At 49.9% G+C, this 21,919-nt stretch overlaps 1 protein-coding gene across 2 annotated transcripts in view; it reads left to right on the forward strand.

Moving 5' to 3' along the window:
* The first annotated feature begins 280 nt into the window (after positions 1-280).
* Positions 281-21,919, forward strand: part of LOC112961855 (arf-GAP with SH3 domain, ANK repeat and PH domain-containing protein 2-like) — a 38,685-nt gene continuing 17,046 nt past the window's right edge. The window contains exons 1-11 of one of the 2 annotated variants that reach the window (XM_026057486.1): positions 281-415; positions 9,579-9,651; positions 10,060-10,205; positions 11,450-11,524; positions 14,361-14,410; positions 14,524-14,653; positions 17,306-17,391; positions 17,885-17,960; positions 19,397-19,483; positions 20,044-20,144; positions 21,572-21,641. In XM_026057486.1, the coding sequence (XP_025913271.1) occupies positions 290-415; positions 9,579-9,651; positions 10,060-10,205; positions 11,450-11,524; positions 14,361-14,410; positions 14,524-14,653; positions 17,306-17,391; positions 17,885-17,960; positions 19,397-19,483; positions 20,044-20,144; positions 21,572-21,641 (1,020 nt within the window). In that variant the 5' untranslated portion in view covers positions 281-289. The remainder of the gene's footprint in view (positions 416-9,578; positions 9,652-10,059; positions 10,206-11,449; positions 11,525-14,360; positions 14,411-14,523; positions 14,654-17,305; positions 17,392-17,884; positions 17,961-19,396; positions 19,484-20,043; positions 20,145-21,571; positions 21,642-21,919) is intronic. The other variant, XM_026057494.1, reaches the window with a different exon arrangement.

Raw genomic sequence — 21,919 nt, forward strand, 5'->3', positions numbered from 1 at the left:
TCAAAATGAAGCGTCGGTCGCTTTCTTCCTCAAAACGTTTTAGCTCATACTCACAAGATTGCTATCTGTGTCACGGTGTGTGTGTGTGTGTGTGTGTGTGTGTGCACACGTGTGTGTATATACGCAGGGTCGTGTGTGCGTGTAGGTGTGCGGGGCAGGCGTGGGGAGCGTGCGTGTGGGCCTGGGTGTGTGAGGCGAGGGGCTCCCTCCTGCCCCGGGGCCCCGGCCCGGCCCCGGCTGCGGCTCCTGCAGGCAGTTCCCCTTTCTGGCGCCGCCTCGCCGTGGCACCATGGCGGCCCTCATCTCGGTGCGCGACTTCGTGCAGCAGGTGCAGGAGGACCTCAGCTCGCCCACCACCTCCGCCTTCGTCAGCCACATGGGCCGCTGCAAGGCCGCGGCCAGCAGCCTGGAGGAGGTGAGCCGGGGGCCGGCGGCTGCCGCAGGGGCTGAGGCCCGGCCCTGCCCCCCAGCGGGCTCCCTGTGGGTGAGGCCGGGCCGCGACACCCCGTGCCCACCAGGGACGCGGTGGGGTCCTGCCCGTGGGGCCCTCGGCCTGGCCAGGGCGCCCAGCACACCCCAGCGAGGGCTGTTGCGCCCCAGCAGGGCGGGCGGCAGGGTGGCCTTGGGGAGGGCAGGGTGGCTGCAGGGGTGGCAGGGTGGCTGCGGGGACAGCAGGGTGGCCACAGGGGTGGCAGGGTGGCCATGAGGACAGCAGGGCAGCTACAGGGATGGCAGGGTGGCTGCAGGAGTGGCAGGGTGGCCACAGTGATGACAGCGTAGCTGCGGGGGTGGCAGGGTGGCCGTGGGGGCAGCAGGGTGGCCATGGGGATGGCAGGGTGGCCAGGGGGGGTGGCAGGGTGGCCATGGGGATGGCAGGGTGGCCACATGGGTAGCAGGGTGGCCATGGGGACAGCAGGGTGGCCATGGGGGCGGCAGGGTGGCCGCAGGGGCGGCAGGCTGCGGGAGCGCTCGGCCAGGCCCTGCTTCCCTCCGAGCTGCGAGGAGCAAAGGGTCCCTTTGGGGGCTGTCTCCGGTGGGGAGTTGGCGTGGGTGGCAGGCACGTCTTTGCGGCACGGGAGGACGCTGCTGGTGCGGTCCTGCAGGATTTGCGCTGGCTCGGGTGCCAGCGTGTCGTTTGGTGTAACGCGTGAGCGCCCTGGGGGACCCTGCTGCGCTGTGCAGGAGGATCCAAGGCAAAGCTGGCTGCAAAGGTGTGTGAAAGGGTCTAGCAGTATCAAGAGGCTTGGTGGGAGGTTGACAGCTGTCAATCAGTGGCAATAAGTGCAAAGGAGGAGAGGTTCATGAGGAAGGGTTGTATATCTTACTAGGCTGACGCAGAACTGTAAAAAGAGTATTGATTTTATTTTATTTTTGCCTGGACAAGCATCAAGCTAAAAACAAAACAAAAAATTAAAGGAAGTTCTTTGTGGGGGGTAGGTTATTTGCTTACTTTTCCCAAGTTAAACTGTGGGATTCACTGATGTGGGCCATTTGGAAGCCAAATGTATAAACGGTTCAAAAAATTCCCAAAGACTAGATCAGAGCTGGCTACTAAATGCAGTGGCCAACACAAAGCTACTTACTCATGCCGAATGCCTTCTTTGTTTCTCCACCAATGACGAAAAGCAAAAGACCCCAATACTCACTGTCAGTCTGCTGTGCGAGAGGGGAAGGGTTTGCTGCATGCTGCCAACATGCACGAAAGAGAGTGAGAAACAGTGCTTCGTGCCCCCCAGGAAAACCCAGGGAAGGGATGAGCAAGGGAAGGACCCCGGTTCAGCAGAGGGTCTGGCTTTCAGCAGCTTGCTGGCCATGCTCAGCATCTCTTTGCCCAGCTCGAGCTGCCTTTACATTCGTGGCTTCTGAGGACTCAACTGAAAACTGAGACAAGTACAATGTAATCACCATGCTGGCCTGCTCCCAGGCTGATCAAGGTCCTGCTCCCTCACAACAGAGAGATTTTTGCTGCTGTCTTGGGGGAGAACGGGATTATTCATGGTTGGCTACCCACATTGGCTGACTTTCCATATGGCTGGGTGGTCTAGAGGGCCCCAAGCCCCCTTGGTGCCTCCTCCTGCTAGGTCTAATAAATATGCTGGGAGCAACCGAACAGCATCCTCTCCATGCCACATTCCTCTTTATTTTGTAGTTTCAGCACAGAAGGGGAAGGTACCCAGGACTTCACCAGGATCTGTTGGTGGGCTCTGACCACTGCACTGTACTGAAGTCCTCCAGAGCTTGGGATCAGCTAGCAGACCTCTGCAGGCTTTGAGTGGTGTGTGGAGCCTGTAGATCGTTTTGTCAGAGATGGTCACTGTGTTTTCTGTACAAGTCCTCAGGTCTCTGGAGGCCAGAACTTGCTCATGAGCCCTAGACGTGGGGCAATTTCCTTGTGTTGCTTAATTTTCAACTGTTACTCTATTACCTCTACCCAAAGAAAAGCTAAAACTTCAGTCATTCAAAATAGAGCTGCTACATCAGGAAGCTGTGGTTAGAGAGAAAAGTGCATACTACCAAGTTTGTTCAAGTCTGCAGGGCTCTCAGCTTGGGACTTATCTGTCAGAGTGGACAATAAGCTCAAGATAAAAAAAATCCTGCTGCTGTGTTGTAGCCCTTGGCTGAGCAAGGAGAGCCCCAGCATGGTGTGAATTGAGCCTGGGAAGTGTGGGCCAACAGGGTAAAAGAGAACTGAGCTGTAGGGAGTTTAGCTGCAGGAGAAGGAGGTCAGCAGCTTTTCCACTGCTGACTCTGGAAGCAGATCCTCAAAGGAGAAGGCATGCAGCTCAGCTGAATGCAGAACCAAATCCATGCCTTCAAGGCAAACTAATGCAGGTAAAAATACAGCCAAGGAAGGGAATTTGGGGATTCCTGCACTGAGTGCCAGATATATAATTTTGTGCCTTGTGGTCAGCTGCTGTGTGCAATTTAAGCAGTTCATGATCCTTGGAGAAAGTGCTGCTCTTGAAGCTGGGCTGACTGAACTGGGGGAGCTCAGAGAGGTGGAGCTGCTGATTGGTGAGAGCTTCAGGGTTGTCATGGAGCAGCCTCACTGCTGAGGCAGACACCCTGGTGCTGCTCCTTAGAGGGAGGAGAGCTTCCTGGCCTGAAAGCATCAATCTAGCAAGCAGAGAATGGTCCCAAAGGTGGGGCTGAGTCACTTTCGGAGTTAGGTTATACCTTCAGGGAGGGGATTGTCAGGAGAAAGGAGGAGGCAGGCCCAGATGTGGGAGATCAGAGCATCTGTGTGGAGAGCTGAACTTCTGATAACAGATGACATGTAAAGATGAGTGGCATCACAAGGGACCTGGACAGGCTCTTGCAACAGCTTGGGGAAGAGGTAGCAGGAGGGAGTGAAGGGGGAGAGAGAGAGAGAGAGAGAGAGAGAGAGACTCTGGAGGCTATTAGGAAGTTGAAGACCAGGGTTTCCAAAATGCCCCCTCCCAGTGCCAAGCGCAAGGCCAAACAGAGTCTGATTGATTGTGTGGCTAAAAATCTGGTTTACGGTGGAGGAGATCAGAGATATTTGGAACTGGGAAAACTGCCCAGGTGGAGCCTCTGCAAGAGAGACACACTTCGTCTAAGCTGAATGGGAGCTGACAAATACAGAAGAGTGCTTGGTTCAGAAGTGTGTGCTCTGAGCAGGAGCAGCTCGCTCCCTTCAAGTAAAGGAAAGGGCAGGTGGCGACCAGAGTGAAATTGGAGCTGACAAAGAACTGTTGGGACAAGTAAAGTCTCATTTAAACAAGGAACAGAAAACGAAACCCACCCTGCTGCAGGTCTCTATGCAAATGCTCGAAGTCCAAGAATATAAGGAGAAAACTGTTGTGTCTAGCTGTAAAGATGGATATTGACATAATAGGAGTACCAAAACTTTGTGGAGGGACAGCAGGACATGATAGTGCCAGGGTATGAAGTGTTCACGAAAGACAGAGTAAGCAGCGTTAACAGAAGAGGGGTGCGGTAGGATCACTAAAAGGCTCACTAAGGATTTTTTTTTTAACCTCCATCTGAGTAAAAGCCACACTGGTGTAGGATGCTTAGACTGAAGATGTAGCTCTATACATTGCTCTGTAAAGTATCCATGGACAATCAGGCATCCACAAGAGAAGGAAAACTTGACTTAGTCCTGAGCATATAGAAATGACCACAATGTCATTAGAATTGACTTTGTTGCTGGAGCAAGGGAAAACCAAAATACTCACCATTATTGTACTTAACTTTGAAAAGGAAAACAGTATAAAAGTTAAGAAGCTAGAAAGAACTTAAAAGAAACATGCAGAAGGGAAAAATGTCTCCAGCTGGCATGGAGACCTTTTGAAAACACCACCTGGAAGGCTCAAAGCAAACATTTTCCACTTATCAAAAGAGACTTTAGAAGGATTCCCCTCTTCCCTCCATAAAAAAGAAAGAAAAGTTGTGATGGGTAAATATTGGAAATAAAAATGAGTGTTCACTTGAGGAATGGTATGTCCAAATGAGAAAAACCAGAAAGAATCATAGACTAGCAGAAAGATGTGGAAGCACAAATATGACTGTCCAAAAAAACTTTGAGGAACAATTTTTAAAAGGGATGGAAATTACTATTACTAATTACTAATCAGTAATCCTTTTCAAACACAGGCAGGAGCAGGAACCTCATCAAAGAGGCAGTAGGTCTAATGGATATTCAGGGCATATAGGTCTGTTGGAGGAGAGGCAGCATGGCTTTTACAGGGGGAAATCAGGACTCACCAATGTGTTGCAGGTTTATGAAAAAATCTGCAAACTTCAGAGCAAAGGATATAGCTGGCTGGTGTTGTCCACTTGGATTTCCAGAGGTGTTCAGTTGGATCCCTCATCAAAGGCTTTTAAAAGAACTCAGCTGCCACAGGATAGGAGGGAAGGAATTCCCATGGTTAAATATTTGGTTAAAAGACAAATCGGAGAGTAGGAATAAATGATGCATTTAGAGGGAGTGGCCCGTGGAGTATGAGACATAAAGAGGTGAGGGAGACTGCAGCAATGTCAGGCTGGCAGGCTGCTGAGAGGGGCATGGATCACACAGACATGCAGGCTCCTGATAAGATGGAAAGAATGACATTTCCCAGTAACCTAGGGGGTTGTGCAGGATTTGCTACAGTCCAACAAGTAACTGGTTATTGGCCTGAGAGCAAGGAAAGTAGCACCCTGCAACACCAGAGTGGGAAGGGAAGGGATGTTTCACAAACTCTGTTATTTCCGATCTGAGTTTTCTCTGTTTCAAAAGTTCCTTATTCCAGGTTTGTATAAGACTTGGCCTTCAAGGTTCAAGCCCTCGTCTTCCTACCAGCCCTCATTTACCTTGCTACTCTTGTCCGGCTTTACTACCAGAGAAGGCCCTCTGGTCCATGTTCCTCCTCTGCATCCTCCCCTGCATCATGTAGTACCCAGCAATGCCCAGTACTGTGGCGAGCTCCTCTGGATCGCAGTCTGATGGACGGTTCAGCTCCAGAGGCAGTTGTGTGGTTATTCCTGTGTGAGAAGCTAACAGCATTAGTGAGCTCTATGGCCTCCTCACATCTTGCCTCCACAGTCTGTGCCCATATCATTGTCCCCTGGCACATCCCTATACTAGGAACTATGTTGAAGGTGGCATTGGAGTCTCGCACTGAAACTTTTGGAAACAGATCACGGCCAACTCTTAACATCTTTGCCAGCTCTGTCTGTGAACTGGCTATTGCCAGGAAGCGCTTGGTGAACTTACGGCCCCCACAAGGTGCCTGAGCTTCTGGGAGGAGGCGGGGGGGGGGGCATGTGTCTGGAGGATCTGGAGAAAAGTCCAGGTGTCAAAGAGGCACCACAGCAAGTTGAGCACACAGCTCAGCTGTAAGTATTGTGCCTCTTTTGCTGCCTCTGCTGCACAAAGCAGAGCTGAGAGGGGGTTTGTGGCATGTGTTTCCTCCTGCTTGTTTTTACATTAAAGCCAGGTTTTATTTAGACTCTTTGGGCAGTGATCTGGCTGGGAGGAAGGCACCTGTGCAGGACATTAAAGCAAAAGGGACTCTCTGGTGGCACCTTGTAACTCCTCTGGTTGGTATACTGGGAAAGTAGCCAGTGCTTTGAAGGGTCCAGGTGATAATCTCAGCTTTTGTCCCCTTGGCTTTCTTCAGATGCTGTTTTATCTCAAATGCTCCATGAGGCTCCAGTGCTCCTCTGTACAGGGTCAGAACATTCCCAGGCTGCCCTCACACTCCCACTCAACCTTGCTGCAAAACTAATGACATTTCTGACTGCTCCACCTCCAGGAAAGGAGCATGATCACTCCAGGCTGCCTTTCTCCTTCATGAACAGGAGAGAAAAGCATGAGCTGCATTTTGTGCCCCCAGCTGAAGGAGGAAATCAATAACTGAAAGGTTATTTTTTTGCGTCAAGACTTTTCAGGAGATTAGACTATGTTTGTGACAGTTCATCTGACTTCTGATGCAGGGATTTCCCATCAAGAGTGTGCATGAGTGAGAGAGATTGGGGTGTGCAGCACCTGCAGGCCTGCATGACATGGGCCCCTGCATGCGTGAGAATGGAGGGTGAGCTCCCTCAGCACGTGTGATAGTGCCAGCTTGCCCCTTTGCCACACGCAGTCCTTCTGAGGTTGCCGCTTTTCCCCTGTGTGGCGCCGGGGACTGGAGGGTCCACAGGCACCATCACTGTCAACCGCCACCAGTGTGTATAAAGATCTGGAGATAAAGTCTGTGTTCTTGCCTTTCTGTGCTGCTAATGTCTAAAGATAGCCTAGAGGTTTCTCTGAGGTGTTGATCTTCTTGTAGCCCTTCACAAAATGGTTGAGGTTGGAAGGGACCTCTGGAGATCACCTAGTTCTCCCCCCCCGCACACACACACTCAAGCAGGGTAAATGCTATGGTATTTGAGGGGCCTGTGGTTGGAGGCCTGAGGGCCAGAGAAAGCAATACAAAGAGGAGGTCAGGGATGGCTCAACCAGAGCTTGGTAATACTGGCCCCGAGGGCAGAAATGTGAGAATAGAGTCATCAGTCTTCAAAGGTGTAATGAAACCCATTGTCTAGATGTGTAAGACGTTTCTGATTTCTAAACAGATTAGAAATGAGGTGCACAATTTTAACAGGAAATGTCATTAATCACAGAGACAATATACCAAAAGATGAGATGGAGTCTCCACCAATATAAATTTAAATCCAGAGCACATGTTTTTCTGGCGTTATATCCTCCCAGCAACTGCCCCACTCCCCAGCATGGCAGGAGCAGCAGCAGGAAGCACTGTTCTGGATTCCCGTTGGCATCTCTCTGCAGGTCAGGGTGGCTGGTCACGGTGGTCCCCACTGGCTGCCGATGCTCTAGTGCTCCTCCAGATGCACCACTGAGTGGGGCAGTGTTTCTCCCACCATTACCCAGGGGAGAGCCCCCAGGGCACGGTTCATGTCCCTGAATTTGAAAGTCTGCAGTGGATGCCCTTTGCCTGGGCTGGTCCTCCCTTGACTGTTTGTGCAATTGCTGGAGAGAAACATTGGACCAGCAGTACCGCCCATTGTAAGCTTGTGCTGTCTGAAAGAGGCCATAAGAATTGTGTTGGAGACATGCCTGTTTGCTTCTGTTGCCTGTGAAGCAAGCCCTGGGTGACATGGTTGGGGGCTGTCTAAGGTTAGTGAGATGAATCCCACAAGCTGTGGCTCAAACAACTGCAGCGAGCTGCAGCCCGGCAGGGGACTGTGCCTGCCCTGTGGTGGCACTCACAATAACCATGTGGTTGTGCTGGGATGTTAGTCCTTGAGATCTTGGTTTAGTTTAAACTGATTTTCCAAACACAGGGATGAGTCCCTCCAACATCATTGCCAAAGAGCAATGGTCAAACATGTCAGGTGCCTTATCCCACCTTTTCCTTTCTTACCTTAACTCACCGGGATTTCTCTGAAACATAACACTGAGTTCCCTGGATTTGTAATGCTTGGTGTGAGCACAGTCAAGCTGGCCCTAGAGGTGTCTTGCATTAATTACCCCAGGAGTCTCAGTCCTGGAGCCTGAGTGTTTGGCTAGAAACCTCAGTCCCATAACTGGACTGGACAAAAAGGTGCAAGTGCAAAGGGTCATGGATGGCAGCTCTTGCCTGGCTAGCTCTAAGCTCTGCAGGGAGATGCAGCAGAAAGTCTGGTAACCCCTATTTGGGGATTTAAGTCCATAATTCAAGATCTCAGCATCTCTGCTTCACTGCATTGAGCTCTGGAAACATGCAGTTAAGTTTCCAGCACTAATGGTCCCTGGGTACTTATATGTTTGTTTATGGCGAAGTCCCAAAAATGCCATGGTCTTGACACTGCTGTTCAACAAAGAGCCTGACTCATGTCCACCTGTTACAGGGGTTCACCCATGTGGCTTGGCTGATGTAGTGCTGTCAGTGAGGCGTCAGACCATGCTTTGCACAAGGGAGTACAAAGACAGCTGTGGTATCTTTCCCCTGGGTGCTTATCCGACACCTCCTTCCATTCAGTTGTTAAATGGCCTTAACTGTAGCATGAAACTCCACCCTTAGTTTTTCTTTGTGTTACCAAATTGCTGTAAAACCATTTGTATGCAAATATCAATGTTTCTGGTTTTTAAAAGCTGGGCCCTGTCTTCCAGCTCTGGCAGTAAGGCCCATATGCAGAGCAAAGTCCTGTCAATCCCCACAATGCCAGTCTGGCCAAGGAGCTGTCAGGACTCACATCAGTCTGGTGAATAGGCCACACCTGAAACACTGCTCTGGAAATCAGGAGGGATGTGGAGAAATTGGAGAGGGGCCAGTGGATGGTGATAAATAAGCAGAGGTAGAAGTAGCTGGGCTGATTTAGCCAAGCAAAAAGGAGACTGGGCAGGTTGGGGGGGGGGGGGGGCTGATAACCTACAGCTCATCAAAAGGCAATTACAGAGGCAATAGTGCCAAGCTCTTTTTGGCAGTGTCAGATGGTATAACAAGGAGCAACAGCTACAAATTGTGGCTCAGGAGGTTCAGACTGGACGTTTGGAAAAATTGCTTCCACAGAGGGTGGGGCACCCCTGCAAAAGGACACCAGAGAATTGGGGAATCTCCGTCCTTGGAGGGTTTCAAAACTCAAATAGGCAAAGTGTGGCCAACCTGATCTAATATTGGCAATAGTCCTGCTCCAAACAAGAGATTGCATTAGAGCCCTACCAACCAGCACTTCTGTGAATAGCATCTGTCTCATTCAGTCTCTGATAAGCAGAGAGTTTAAATGCCTCCAAACCCTTCCCCTCAGCCACCCATGCTTCCTCCTTCCAGCCCCAGAAATGGCTTGGACAGTGATAGAAACACAATTTGTGGCTAACAGATTTTCTTGTCTCTTAAACCCCCTGCTCTACAGTCCTTTTTCTGATATATTTTCCAATTTGCTCTTTATGCTTGATCACTTCTTCCAGAAGACCATCAGGAAGGCTTGTTGGCATTTATGATACATATGGATTGCTACCACTAGGCCATCATCCACCTGCTGGCAGGGCAGTCAGGCATGGGGATGTTGAGACTTGTGCTGAACTCTGTGGGTTATGGAAGTGTCTGCATGGATGTAGGCAGTGACTGTCTTTTCTGTGTTTCTAGGCCTTGGATGCAGACCGAGTTGTGCTGCAGAAGATGAGGAAAGCAGCGAAGGCAGAGCATGCCTGTGGACAAGGTCAGGACAGAACAGAGACCAGGGAGTGGGGAGATGGGTGACAGGGGGCTGAGGGGAGTCCTCACAGCAGATTGGATTGATGGCAGCTGGGAAGTTGGGTGTGGGAAATGTGTCCACTGTCTGAGGTGTGTGTATCTCCCCAGGCCTGCAGCTCTCAGGTCTCTGTAGCTGCTTTTGTTCATGCCCTTTGCCAGCTGGCAGCAGAGCGAGCCGCAGTGCCCATGGGAGCTGGGCAGTGGCTGCAGGTAGTAGGATGGTAGGCAGTGGAAGGCAGCAGGAGCCACATGCTCTGGTCCTAGAGCAGAGCCAGGCATGGTGACTCTTGGGAGGGAGGCGGGGGGGGGGAGGGGTGGGCATTCATCCGGGCCTTCCCTCTGGGCGCACTCGGGACTGTCCACATTCCTCCAGATCTCATCAGCCACATCGAAGCCCACATCGCTGCCCAGGAGAAATTCTCAGCCAACTACCAGCTGGAGGGTGAGGAGCAGCTGGCCAACGCCTTTAGCACATTCGCAGCCTTCTCCCAGGAGCTGCTGACCTCTGTCAGGAGCCTGGTAGGCAACCCTGTCCTCCACATGTGCATCTAAGCAGGGTCCCATCACAGGCACCCCAATTCACAGGGGTCAGGAGGACACTGGTGGGGGCCTGCCTCTGACACACACCCCAGGAAGAGTGGGAGGCACTGGTCTGCAGTCTGGATGGCTGAGCTCATCTCCTTCCTGAGAGAGAGGTAGGAGTGTGTAGTGTGCTGTTTTAGAGCAGGTGATACAGCCTATATGGCTGAAGCCATCTTTGCTGACTGGCAGCTAACCTCTGATGCTGCTCAGAAGAGGCAAGTTCACATGGTGGCCGGCCAGGAAGGAGGCTGGGTGTTTCCCGTTCTGCACACAGTGCTTACAGGAGCCCAATGGGAGTCCCAAGGAATCATGCCCATTGATCAGAGCCAAGGTTTGGGCCAGGTAAACGACAGGCAATGCTTATTACATGGTGGTGAGTCAGTCTTGAAGGGCTTTGGGGGATGCGGTGCAAAGCCTCTTCCAAGGAGCCGGGATATATCTCCTGCACCAATTTCCAGAGGTTCAGGGTGAGCTGGGGTACCTCTTGAGCTCTTCAGAAATAGTTACAGGAGCTTTCAGGAGAAAGCAAACTTTGCTGCAGTGACACATTTGATTAAACCTGGCCCTTCAGCTATGTTGAAATGTCTGGCTGGGGATTAGCAAGGAGCTGGGCAGTGCCTGGGGGAATCGCAGAAGAGCTGGCTCTTGAAGCCATGCTATCACCAACACTAGATCAGGCTAGCTGTGGCTTTGCCCAGCTCAGTGTTGAAAATCTCCAGGGGTGGTTTTTGGGTGACTGTTTTCTAAAGTGGTTTGTTTCACAGCCTCCCAAACAGCTCCGCTTCCTCAACACAGGGAGTGGCGCAGGTGCTGGCACCAGGCCTGGGACTCAAGCCACTGAAGCAGGATATGTCCGATGACACCCTTAGGTGGCCTGGATGTAGCTATCAGTAGGGAGCAGCGGTCTGGAAGAGGGATAGAGCTACTGCAAGTAGGTCTCAGGGCAGCAGGAATGCACTGAGTCCACAAATGTTTTTTGTGGCCCTGGGTCTCACTCCCCCTCATGCAGTATTAGCACAAAACACTCTTCCCCCACGCAGGGCTGGGGGGGCTGAACATTTTGAGACATAGAGCTGAGGGCTGCATCAACAGCTGGATCCAGCTTGGCATTTCCAGGGGATCTCATGCTAGTCTGACCAGCCTGGGCAGTGCTGGCTACATAATCTCTCTCTCCTTTTCAGTTGCAGAGCTTGTACCACAACATTAACTTTTCCCTGGAGTCACTAATAAAGGGCGACTTGAAAGAGCTCAAAGGGGTAAGCAGAGACTGAAAGGACTGCAAAAAAAAAAAATGGTGCTAGCAAGCCGGGGGATGGAGACAGAGAGGGTGGCAGCTGTGGGGTCTCATCCCTGGCCCACGTCCCACTCTCTGGCAGGGTGTTGCAAGGATATGTGTTGGCCTGCCTGAGCCACCTGTGCGCCAGGTCCTGCTCGCTCTCCCGAGGCTGGGGCCTCACACCAGAAGTCAGGCTAGCAATGCCCCTTAGCTGGTCCCTCTGCTTGTTTTGCAGCTGAACACACAGCTGAACTCAAAGGAGTCTGGAAGAGTTCACTACACTGGGAAAAACAAAACTGTTGTACACCAAATAGTTACAGTTTCCAGGTGCACAGACTCCCCCACTGTCTCTCAGTGAGGTCCATCCCTTGCAGGCCCACCTGTGGTTCCTGCACATACATGTGTTAGGATACAGGTGTTTGTGTGAATCTGAACATGCATGTGTATATCCACATATGTCTCAGAGATTACAAGATTGCAAGTATTAAAGTGAATGTATAATTTGCTTTTCCACATTGTAGAACATTCATAGAACTTCTCAGTATTAATCAGTGTAGATTTTAGGAAAAGCATCAAATGCTTATTTAATTTTGTTTTTTTTTAACCAATGGAAAGGTCATGGTGATCCTTGGTTCTTGCACGTACCTGTCTCTGTGACTGTACTCAGGTCTTCAGCTCTGTGTGTTTGTCGCTGTGTGTATCTGAGCAAATCAGTGCAAGTGCCTGTGGATGTTTTAGGGCGGAGAAGGCTGTATGAATGAACTGACTCTGATTGCTATTCTGGAACTAGGTCACTGTAGAGGGATTGCTGGTTCATAGCTTGCATCTAACATGATCAAGCAGCTGCCAGTTGTGATCTGCTACCATTGCTCTTTGGGTCACTTTGTTCAGGTACTTTTAGCCTTGGGCACAGGGTCTCTACAAGCAGAATATGTACAACTTGCTGCTATAGAGCAATTATTTATTAGCTAAAATGTACAAAAGATAGCTAGGATTTAATGAGCTACTAGACTAAGCATTAATGTGCTTACCACCCTGATAAGACACCCGAGGAGTCTGTGCTGGCCAGGCAGATCATGTCAGGAGGAGCAAGGTCAGCTCTGCTGCTCCCTGGAGCAGATTCTTGGTATTGCTGAGTTGCTGTCTTCCACCGAACCCGACACTGATGACCCTGACAACACTGACAAACTCTCTGTTTTTTCTTCCTTTAGGATTTTATACCTTTCCATGTTAGTTTTTTTTCTCTTGAATCCTTGATCCTGTTTCAACAACCCAGACTCTGTAATTTTATTTTTCTTATTTTGGACTCTATGGACTTTCTCACAGCTTTTCCCCCAACTTATCAATTGCCTCAGAAGTCTGTGCCAAAGTTATACAGCTCAGTTGTATCAGAGCTGGGCCTGGGACCCTTGGAACGGGCAGTTGAACCTCTGGGAAAGCTTGGGAAGACTATCGGCAGGATTATGAAAAGAGAGGGTTGAGACCTGTGACAGAACTTGGGGACTTCCAAAGGACTAATGGCCAAATATGGAGAAAAATTAGGAGCATTTAGGCAGAAAATTGGGAACTAGCACTATATAGGAACATGAAAGTGGAAGGAGAGAGCAAGTGGAGTGTAGTAAGTTGATAAAAGAATATAAATATGTGAAGGAAAAATCCTCTATTTGCATTGTTATAGACAATGTCAAGAAGATAGAGAGCCAAGAAAATCTGGCAGAGAGAGATGAAAACAGCTGTCCACAAGAAGTCATGATCAAGCTGATGATATTTCTAATGGTGTCCCACAGGAATCAGTGCTTGATCTGAATCTATTTGGTATTTTCATCAGAAGGGAGAATTTGTCCTGGCAAGGTTCTGCTTTGACATAAAGAAAAAAAAAAATCACCTTGAGGAACAGTGGAGCATTGGAACAGACATCTAGAGAGGCTATGAGAGATCCATCTTTAGGGCTTTCAAGGTCTGCCTGGACAATGCCCTGAGCAACCTGGTCTGAATTCAATATTGCTCCTTCTTTGAGGAGGAGGGTGGACTAGAGACCTCCTGAAGTACCTTCCAACTTGAATTAGTCTGTGTTTCTATGACACAGAGGTTTGCAGAGCAGTAAACAGTGAGGAAAAGGGCAGAACGTGGGTGATCTGAGTAAACAAATACATTTGAACATAGCAAAATAGTAACCACTGAAGAGAAGCTAAAGCCATCCAGTCAAATTAGAAACAGATTATGGCTTTTTAACAGCAAGATTAATTCACCATTAAATGAATACATAGAAGAATAATTGGATTCTCTTGATGCTGTCAGGTTTAGACACGTTTCTGATGTCTTTGTGGGAGGTGTTTTAGTCAAACACAGTGTTCTGGCTTCAACAAATGAGACACTGGTAGGTACTTTCTGACTTGGGTGTTTCAGACCAGATGTCTTAGTGATTCCTTCTTCCCTTAAAAATGTGAGTCTGTGAAATCTGAGTGTAGGTATGTACATGTCTACCTGATGCACATGTGTATGATATATGTTGTGGTGCCTATGCATGTGTGTATTTGCATGCCTAGTGCCTATTTGCACGTGTATTAGTGTGTATGCAAGCAAGTACGTAGTGCCTGTGAGTAAACCTGCGCTGGAGTGGATACTTGTTTGCTGTATATGTAGGTGCAGAGACATGTGAGGATACTTTTCTGGGGAGGGACAGTCTTATGGACAGTCATGTACTAGTCTGCAAGGCCCTTTCTGCTAGGGTGACCCAGTGGGAACTCAGTATGTTAAGGCTCAAGAAGAGCCTGTCCTGGACACAGTCATTAAGTGGTGCCTTTGGCTCTCCCTAGGAATTCAAAAAACCATTTGAGAAGGCCTGCAAAGACTATGAGAGCAAACTGTAAGTTGTCATGCTTCCTTGCCCCAAGGTCATACTTGGAGGCTTGTTTTTATCCGACTTCACCAAAGAACAGTCAGATGGAGTCTTTCATGTATCCTTCCTCTTTCTTTGAGTGCAAAAATTGAGAAGGAGAAGCGAGACCTGGCAAAGCAACATGGGATGGTGAGGAGTGAGGTGAGCGGAGGTGAGATCGCAGAGGAGATGGAGAAGGAGCGCAGGACCTTCCAGTTAAACATGTGTGAGGTAATGCAGGACGGGGCGGGTTGGAGCAGCAGCAACACAGCACAGGACCCTGGGAGTCTGCCCAACTCCTCCCTGTCCCTGTTCTTTACACTCTGCCTGTGTAGTTCCTCTGTGCCAGTGTCACTGCTCATGTCACCGAATAGCCTCGGCTGTCACAGGTGCCTCCTGCATCTCCCTGCTTGCTCCCCAAAAGGCTGAGCTGTGGCCATTGGCTCAGAGTCCAGGCTAACATGCCCCATTTCCAGAGATGAGTGAAGCTGTGATCCCAATGCTGTGCTCCCCGTTTCTTCCTGCCTGAAGCTAGGCATTGCCTCAGTCATCTCCTGGATTACCTTTACTGTAACCTGACTTGCCCTGTACTCTGCTTGCAGTCCTTGGACACCAGACTCTGAGTTTTGCAGTCCTCCCTTGGGGTTCCAGGACAGTGCTGGTTGCTGGTGCTCAAGTCTGCTCCTGGAGCTGTTTCAGAGTCACTGTATTGGCATTCAAGGAACGAGTTTTCCTTCCTTTGGCACACAGCAGCCACATCATAGCCCTGGGAAACCCCAGGCTGGAGCATGCAGACATCAGCAGTGATTCCCATGGTGGCGATTCTCACTTGTCTTCTGACCTGGGCTTGTTCTCAAGTTGCTTTGTTGTCTGAATACACACTGATTTTTCATTTGTGACTATCTTCTATCCCTGATCAGTCGTGCTTGTGTCTGTGGTATGGCTGGTGTTTTTCTGCCTTTCTGAGATGCTGAAGCACCCTGGGGCCCAAGGCTCTGCCTGGAGAACTGGCAGCATTGCTCTGCTCTGCCTCTGGGGAGCAGTACTGAGGTGGGCTGCAAATCTCCAGACCCCACTGCTCAGCAGGTGGAGTCCATTGTGCTGGGCCCATTCCCTCAGCTGGTGAGCTGCTCTGGGTGAGAGGGGCTGATGAAGCAGTTTATCTGAAGCCTGAACCTATATTAACCTGGTAGTAGAGATGCAGATTGAGAAAAATCCCACAAAGCCCTTGGATTGAGGCTTCTTACCAGCTGCTTCTTCTTGATCCTGGCCTTGGGGTTGCTGCAGATCCTGACCACTTAAAGCAAAGATATGAGCAATGGCTAGAAAATGCCTCTGCAGAGGAGAAAAGGGGGAGGATTAGCCAGGGTACATCTTCCCCAGCTGCTTCTCTTCTGCCAGGCACTAAGGATTTTGGTGCCGAGGCCCTGGCAGGCTCTGGGAGAAGGATGTTCCCGGTGGGAAGCACCCCCTACGTGCTGGTCCCCACTTCAGCCATGTCTGAGCACTTCTGGGCAGCTTGGCGGATGACTCTCATTCCCCCTGTTCCCTTCTGTCCCTCTTCCTCCCGTTTTGGAAGTGGTTACTGTGTCCATACCAAAACTACTGTTCTACTGCAAATATCAGAACTCCTTGTCTTACAGAGCTGCACTGTCCTTAGAAAGAGCTCGCAGATCATGGGAAGGTTTCGTTCTGTGTTGATGTGAGTCCATGTGTGGCATTCAGGTTTCTAATTCAACATGTAGGCCATTTCTGAGGGGCTATCTTCTAGGAAACACTTCTGATGGATGGAGGTTGTTTTGAATAATGCCCTCAGAATAAATACAGGGAAGTTTGAGGTTGGCCAGCGTAGCCTGTATATATTTAGAAGCTAGCTTGCTATATTGCCCTGTGGATCTTCTGTACGTGGTAATTTGTACGTTGTCTTTTCTATGGTAGTTGTAATGTCTAGAAAGCTGATGCTGTTGTAAGAGTATTCCAGACACTGATGGAGAAATACACAGAACAGAAATTTTCCTCATTGTCAGCCCACCGACTGAAAAGGCCATCTCTGTATCTTAGATATAGCACAGGTTGAGAACTAGTTATTTTGAATCACTTCCTCATGGTGGGCCACAAATAGGTGGGTATATTGTGTGGCCATTTTTCTGCCTACAGCCACACTTTTATTTTGGAAAAAGTGTTTGTTTTTGAATGTGAAGTTGTTATGGGTGAGAACAGACTTTGTGAGGTGGCAGATAATTTTGGGCTGCAAATCTGAGTGTCAGCTTGCTTCTGAAGGTCCTCAAGATAGGCTGAGATGCCAGCCACATATAGGATGTAGGGAGGCAGGTTGGCAGCACTGGCGGTAGCAGTAGGGTCAGGCTGTGTATGGGTGAAGTCAAGTGTGTCTTGAAGGAATCTGGCTCTTGAGTGATGAGGTTTGAAGGTTTATAGCAATGCTGGCAGTTCTTCCGTGAAAGCACCACGGCTCTTGTGTTGGGTTGCCTTTTGGTGAATCTTTTTAGGGTGTATAAACTGAGTGTTTGTCCCAATAAAGAAAGCCCAGAAAGCCCACCTCCGAGTGTCCACCACTCTATTGTCCAGATCTCAACTGGTGCTGAGAAGGGTAGTGAAGTGCTGGAGTGTTGATGATAGGCCATGGGAGAGCTGCTGGCAGGGTGCTTTTAAACCCTTGTCAAAGCACTTGTGTTCATGGCTCTGCCTGCCACCAGCTTCTCACCCCATAAAAGCCACGTGAGGCGCTCACATCAGGACAAGACTGCCAGAAAGGGCCACAATGCACTGCTCTTCACTGGCAGTGGGGGGGGAACATGAAAAAGTACATAAAAAGCATCTCCTCTCTAAGCTACAAATTCAGTCCCTGTGTCCTTTTCTCTTCAGTATCTAATCAAAGTGAATGAGATCAAGACCAAGAAGGGGATCGGCTTGCTGCAAAACCACATCAAGCACTGCAACTCACAGTTCAAGTAAGAGCAACCGGTAACCTTTCTTCACTCCCTTTCATTCCAGAAGCACTAGTTTTTAGAGGGGATCTGGGAGGTAATCTAACTTGAAGGACCTAGAGTTCCTTTGGTTAGCTCTGCCTGGCTTGTAATATGCTTAAATTCCTCTTTTCCTGGAGGTGATGGAGGCAAGGATCTGAATGAGATGTGTTTATTTTCTTTAGTCTGACATTTTTGTAAGCCAGACAATTTGTGTATAAAGCACACCACAGAAACCTGGGATGTGAGGGAGGCAGAGTGCTGAGCATTCTGCCTGAATTTAACTGTCTCCAAGTGTTGTTAAAATATGTTTCCTAACAAAATTTTTGTACTACAACTATAAAGGAAAAGTGCTAGCTGCTGAAGACACGATGGGTACTGAGGGAGGAGTTCAGGAGGACCTGGAGTGTGTATGGTTTACAGTCACTGCTAATAGCAGGATTTCAGAATATATTCCTACGTTAGCTTCTCCTATCAGTTTTTTCCAGGAATGTTTAAACACAACAATAAAACTTAAGAAGTTTACAGAGAAGCTCATCCCAGAGCTGCAGAGTGTGAGTATGCATCTTAACTTCAGTGCTCCAAGTGGGATGCAGAGATAACTATCCCCGGGCCTCTTCTTCCTCTACAGAAGCAGAGCTGAGGGCTTACGCAGTTCTTTGCATCTATTAATCATTATTTCTGAGGCTCTAACATGTAGTGGCCCCACTGCAGGAAAACTTAGCCATCAGTGTGAATGGGGAAATTATGGTGCCTGTGCCCCAGGGCACAGAAGGGGAAGAACAAGCATAAAAGAAGCACTAACATGTTCATCTGTCAAAGCCCTTGTTGCTTTTCAGGCTTTCTGGTTTTTCATTTGTGCTCTTAGTTTTCTCTGTCCATTGCTGCCAACTCAAGCTCTTAATGTTTTTCTTCGAAGACTTTATTGAGCTCTAGAGGCCATTCTTAGAGGGCTGTGTAAGCCTTGTGACCTCTAGCTTTTGACTTTGGGCTCTGTCAGTCATATATGGCCTGGAGACAAAAAGAGTTTTTCAAAATGGCAAGGCATAGGGTGTGTTTTCAGAGATAGTCTAAATGCTCAGGTCCCAGATGGCATGAAGTCCACCAAGTGCAGCAGAAAGTTTATGTTGGTTTCCCAGTATTTCTAGATCTGAGTTCCAGTTTGCCTGGGCTTGCTAGGCCTTCCCCATACGTCCATGAAAAGTCATAATTTGCAGAGAGGCCTGGGATGTGTTCATCACACAGATACTGTGTGTCACTTGTACTCATCTCCCCTGGTTCTGTAGCATAGGTCTCCTTTGGGCATTTGATATTTTGTTTGAATCCATTTGCTTTATCAGAGTTACCCTGTTTGCTCCATAATTTATGATCATTCATACTAAAATTAAAATTCAGTACATAACGATCAAAAAGAAAGGAGATGCCAGCCCACAGCCAAGGTGAGGTAACTGAGCACAGCAAGCAATGTCTTACAGATTCCTCATATAGACAAAACCCCAGGTTCCATTTCAGGGCCACATTCCTCCTCCAAGCTCCCTGATGGAAATAAACTTTTTGATGACTTGGAGTCCTTTTAATTATTTTAATTACTGATGCTACCAAAGTTAAAAAGAACAACTACAGTGAACGTCAAGCTTTTTGTTGCTTTTACACTGTGGAGAGCTGAAAACAGCTACTTTCTCAGAAAATAACATGGTTTCTAGAATGCAGGAAGCTCTCCCTGTGGTCCAGGGTTGCAAGAGAGTGCTCCAGGCCCTGGGGACATGCCTGCTTCCCTCCCTTTGTAGCTGTTTCTGTTGAAGTACTTTTGCACATGCTGCATACCATGGAATAGGCCTCGGTGCATCCCACAGAAACAGGAAGTCATTGAGGGCAGAAGGTTGCATGGAGGCACCTCCGCTTCTCCCAAGAGAATGAGTGGGATGTGGCAGCTGAGGCAGAGGCCTCCTCCTCCCATGCAAGGGGCTCACTGTGCTCTGGCGCCTTTCAGATGAAGATTGGGCAGGATGAGGAGAAGAAGCAGCTGTGCTCCCTTCGGGATCAACTGAAAACAGCATTGCAGCTGGAGCAGAAAGAGGTAAAGTCTAATTCTTCTTCCAAGGGAACATGAGACAGTTGCACTGCAGTGTCCTTGAGGACAGGACACGGCAGTTGCTTATCTCTGCCCTCTGATGTAGGAAGTTGTGGGGTTTCTAGTCAGCTATGGGGGGGCACAGGGACCCTGGCAGTCCCACAAGGGCATGCTCTTCATTGGGAGTGGTGGGGCAGGTGTAGCCATCAGGCTAGCATGCTCCTGGGGCGCCTGTAGCTGGGTATTATCTGGTTACTTCCTCCCTTCTGCCCTAGGCAGTCTCTGTCCCAAAGCAGCTTTATCAGAGCAGCTGCCACCTTGTGTCACCCTGGCAGCGTATCCCAGACATGCGCAGGCCTGGTTGCCGCATCCCTGGGAGACACCCAGACTGCCAAGGCACCAGCGGGGCGATCCCCTGAGAGGGGGAGGAGCAGGGAGCAGGGGGACAGAGCTGGCATCTCCCATCCCCAGCACAGTAGCAGCTGCCCTGCTCCTGTCTTTGCCTCTCTCCCCAGGGGCACTTGTGGGGATGAGATGGAGACTTGCTGCTTTTTCTCTTCTGCCAGGATTCTGGGAGCAAACAGGCAGGGTACAACATGCACCAGCTGCAAGGGAACAAGCAGTACGGCACAGAGAAATCAGGGACCCTCTTTAAGAAAAGTGATGGGTAAGTTAGGATCCTGTGTGCCCCTTTTGATGCTTCTTTGAGCAGGTAGAATGGCTGAGCCACAAACCTGGCCTGACTTCTGCACCCACCTCCCCCTCGTGGGAAGGAAGAACCACCTCCCTCTGTTTGCTTTGAGTGGGGCTCCCACCACCTTCATCCGATGCCCCAAGTTCTTGTGCTCGGAGGGACAGGGAACAGTTGATGCCTCTCCCCCTCTCTCTTGACATCTCATGACTTTTCAGACCTCCCGCCATCGTCTTTTCCAGGCTGAAGAGCCCTGACCCCTGCAGCCGTTGCTTGTGTGGGAGCCATTTCACACCTCGGGCTCTGCTTGTTACTCTTCCCTGTGCCTCTCCCTGCCTGCTACGGCTCTCTGCTGTGAGGGCGGACTCGGGGTGGCTGCACTGGGGATTTATGCACTGGCCTGGTGATGTTTTCTGCTCTCTTCTCATTTCCTTTCCTCCCCAGTCCTGACTCGTCCTTTGCCTTTCCATCCTTTGCCTCTGCCCTCATAGTTCATGTATTGGGCTCAGCTGTCTGCACAGTGAGAATTAGGGGAAGGAGCGGAAATGCGGGGTGGATTAGACACAGTGTGGGTCAGTGTTTCCTTGGAGAAGGTATCATGGACCAGAAGGGAGAGAGAGCCGGCAGAGAGGCCAGGTTCCTGTCACACTCCTTTGGACCAGCTGTAGCACTGCCTGTCCTGCGCTCATCTCCCAGGAGCTATATCGTGAGCTGCTGGAAACTGCTCTGCTGCCTTTGGAGAGAGGATGTTCTCCCAGTGAGTGGGAGCATGGTGGCAGGGAATTGCAGGGTCCTGCACTGGGAGATTTGCTCACATGGAAAGGACCAGGAACGGTCCTACAAAGACCTGAAACTGGGCAGAAAATAGTGAACTGGGCTTATGAGTCATGTTCACCTCAGATTAAAGTTCAGTGTCTTTTACCTTTCAGGCGGATCTTTTCAAACTCTTCCCTGTATTTTGGTCTGCTCAGCGTGACAGTCCCAGAAAAGCCAACCTGGGCAGCCCAGCATGTAGCAGTTCAAATGTAATGGTTATGGGTGTCTGCTGAGGACTCCTGGCAGGACGAGGGTGAGCTGTATGCTCTCCTAGCAGGTTCTGTTCCTCTGAGGGATGCTGTGTGCCTGTATCACCTCCACAACAGCTGTGCTGCCCACCTGTACAAGCCTCTCCTTATGCCCTTTGCCATATGCCAGGATCTTCTCAGCTCAGAGCAGACCAAGAGTGACAGATCCCATCTGTGGCAGCCAAGCCAGCATGCCTAATGAGGAGCTGTGGCCCCCCGCTGTCCCTTACATGGCTCTTGTGCTCACCGATGCTGCACAGGGCTGTACAGCATGGTCAGCTCCTCTGCACAGTGGGACTCCGTGTGGGTCCTCTCGATTCATCCTCTGTTCATTTCCAGGTTGAGAAAAATCTGGCAGAAGAGGAAATGCACCATCAGCAATGGCTACCTGACCATCTCCCACAGCACGGTAGGAACCGCTTTTTCCAACCCCATGCTGTTGCTGCCTGGGAGCTGCTGCCCACCACTGCAGCAGCCTCACAGAATGCTGGTGGCTTCCTGAGAGCCTGGCAGAGCCCTTGTGCCTGTTGCTTGCCATGCTGGGCTGCCCCAATGTAGCATCTGTGGGGGTCTTTCCACTAAGACCTAAGTCCCTGGGACCTGAGAGAGTTTTAGACAAACACAGGAGGGCCTTTCCTGCCTCTGTACATGGAAGAGTGTGAGCCTGGGGACTGGGTGCTCCAAGTA

This window comes from Apteryx rowi, unplaced genomic scaffold, assembly GCF_003343035.1.
Source record: "Apteryx rowi isolate R43461 unplaced genomic scaffold, aptRow1 scaffold_0, whole genome shotgun sequence".
Classification (NCBI taxonomy): domain Eukaryota; kingdom Metazoa; phylum Chordata; class Aves; order Apterygiformes; family Apterygidae; genus Apteryx; species Apteryx rowi.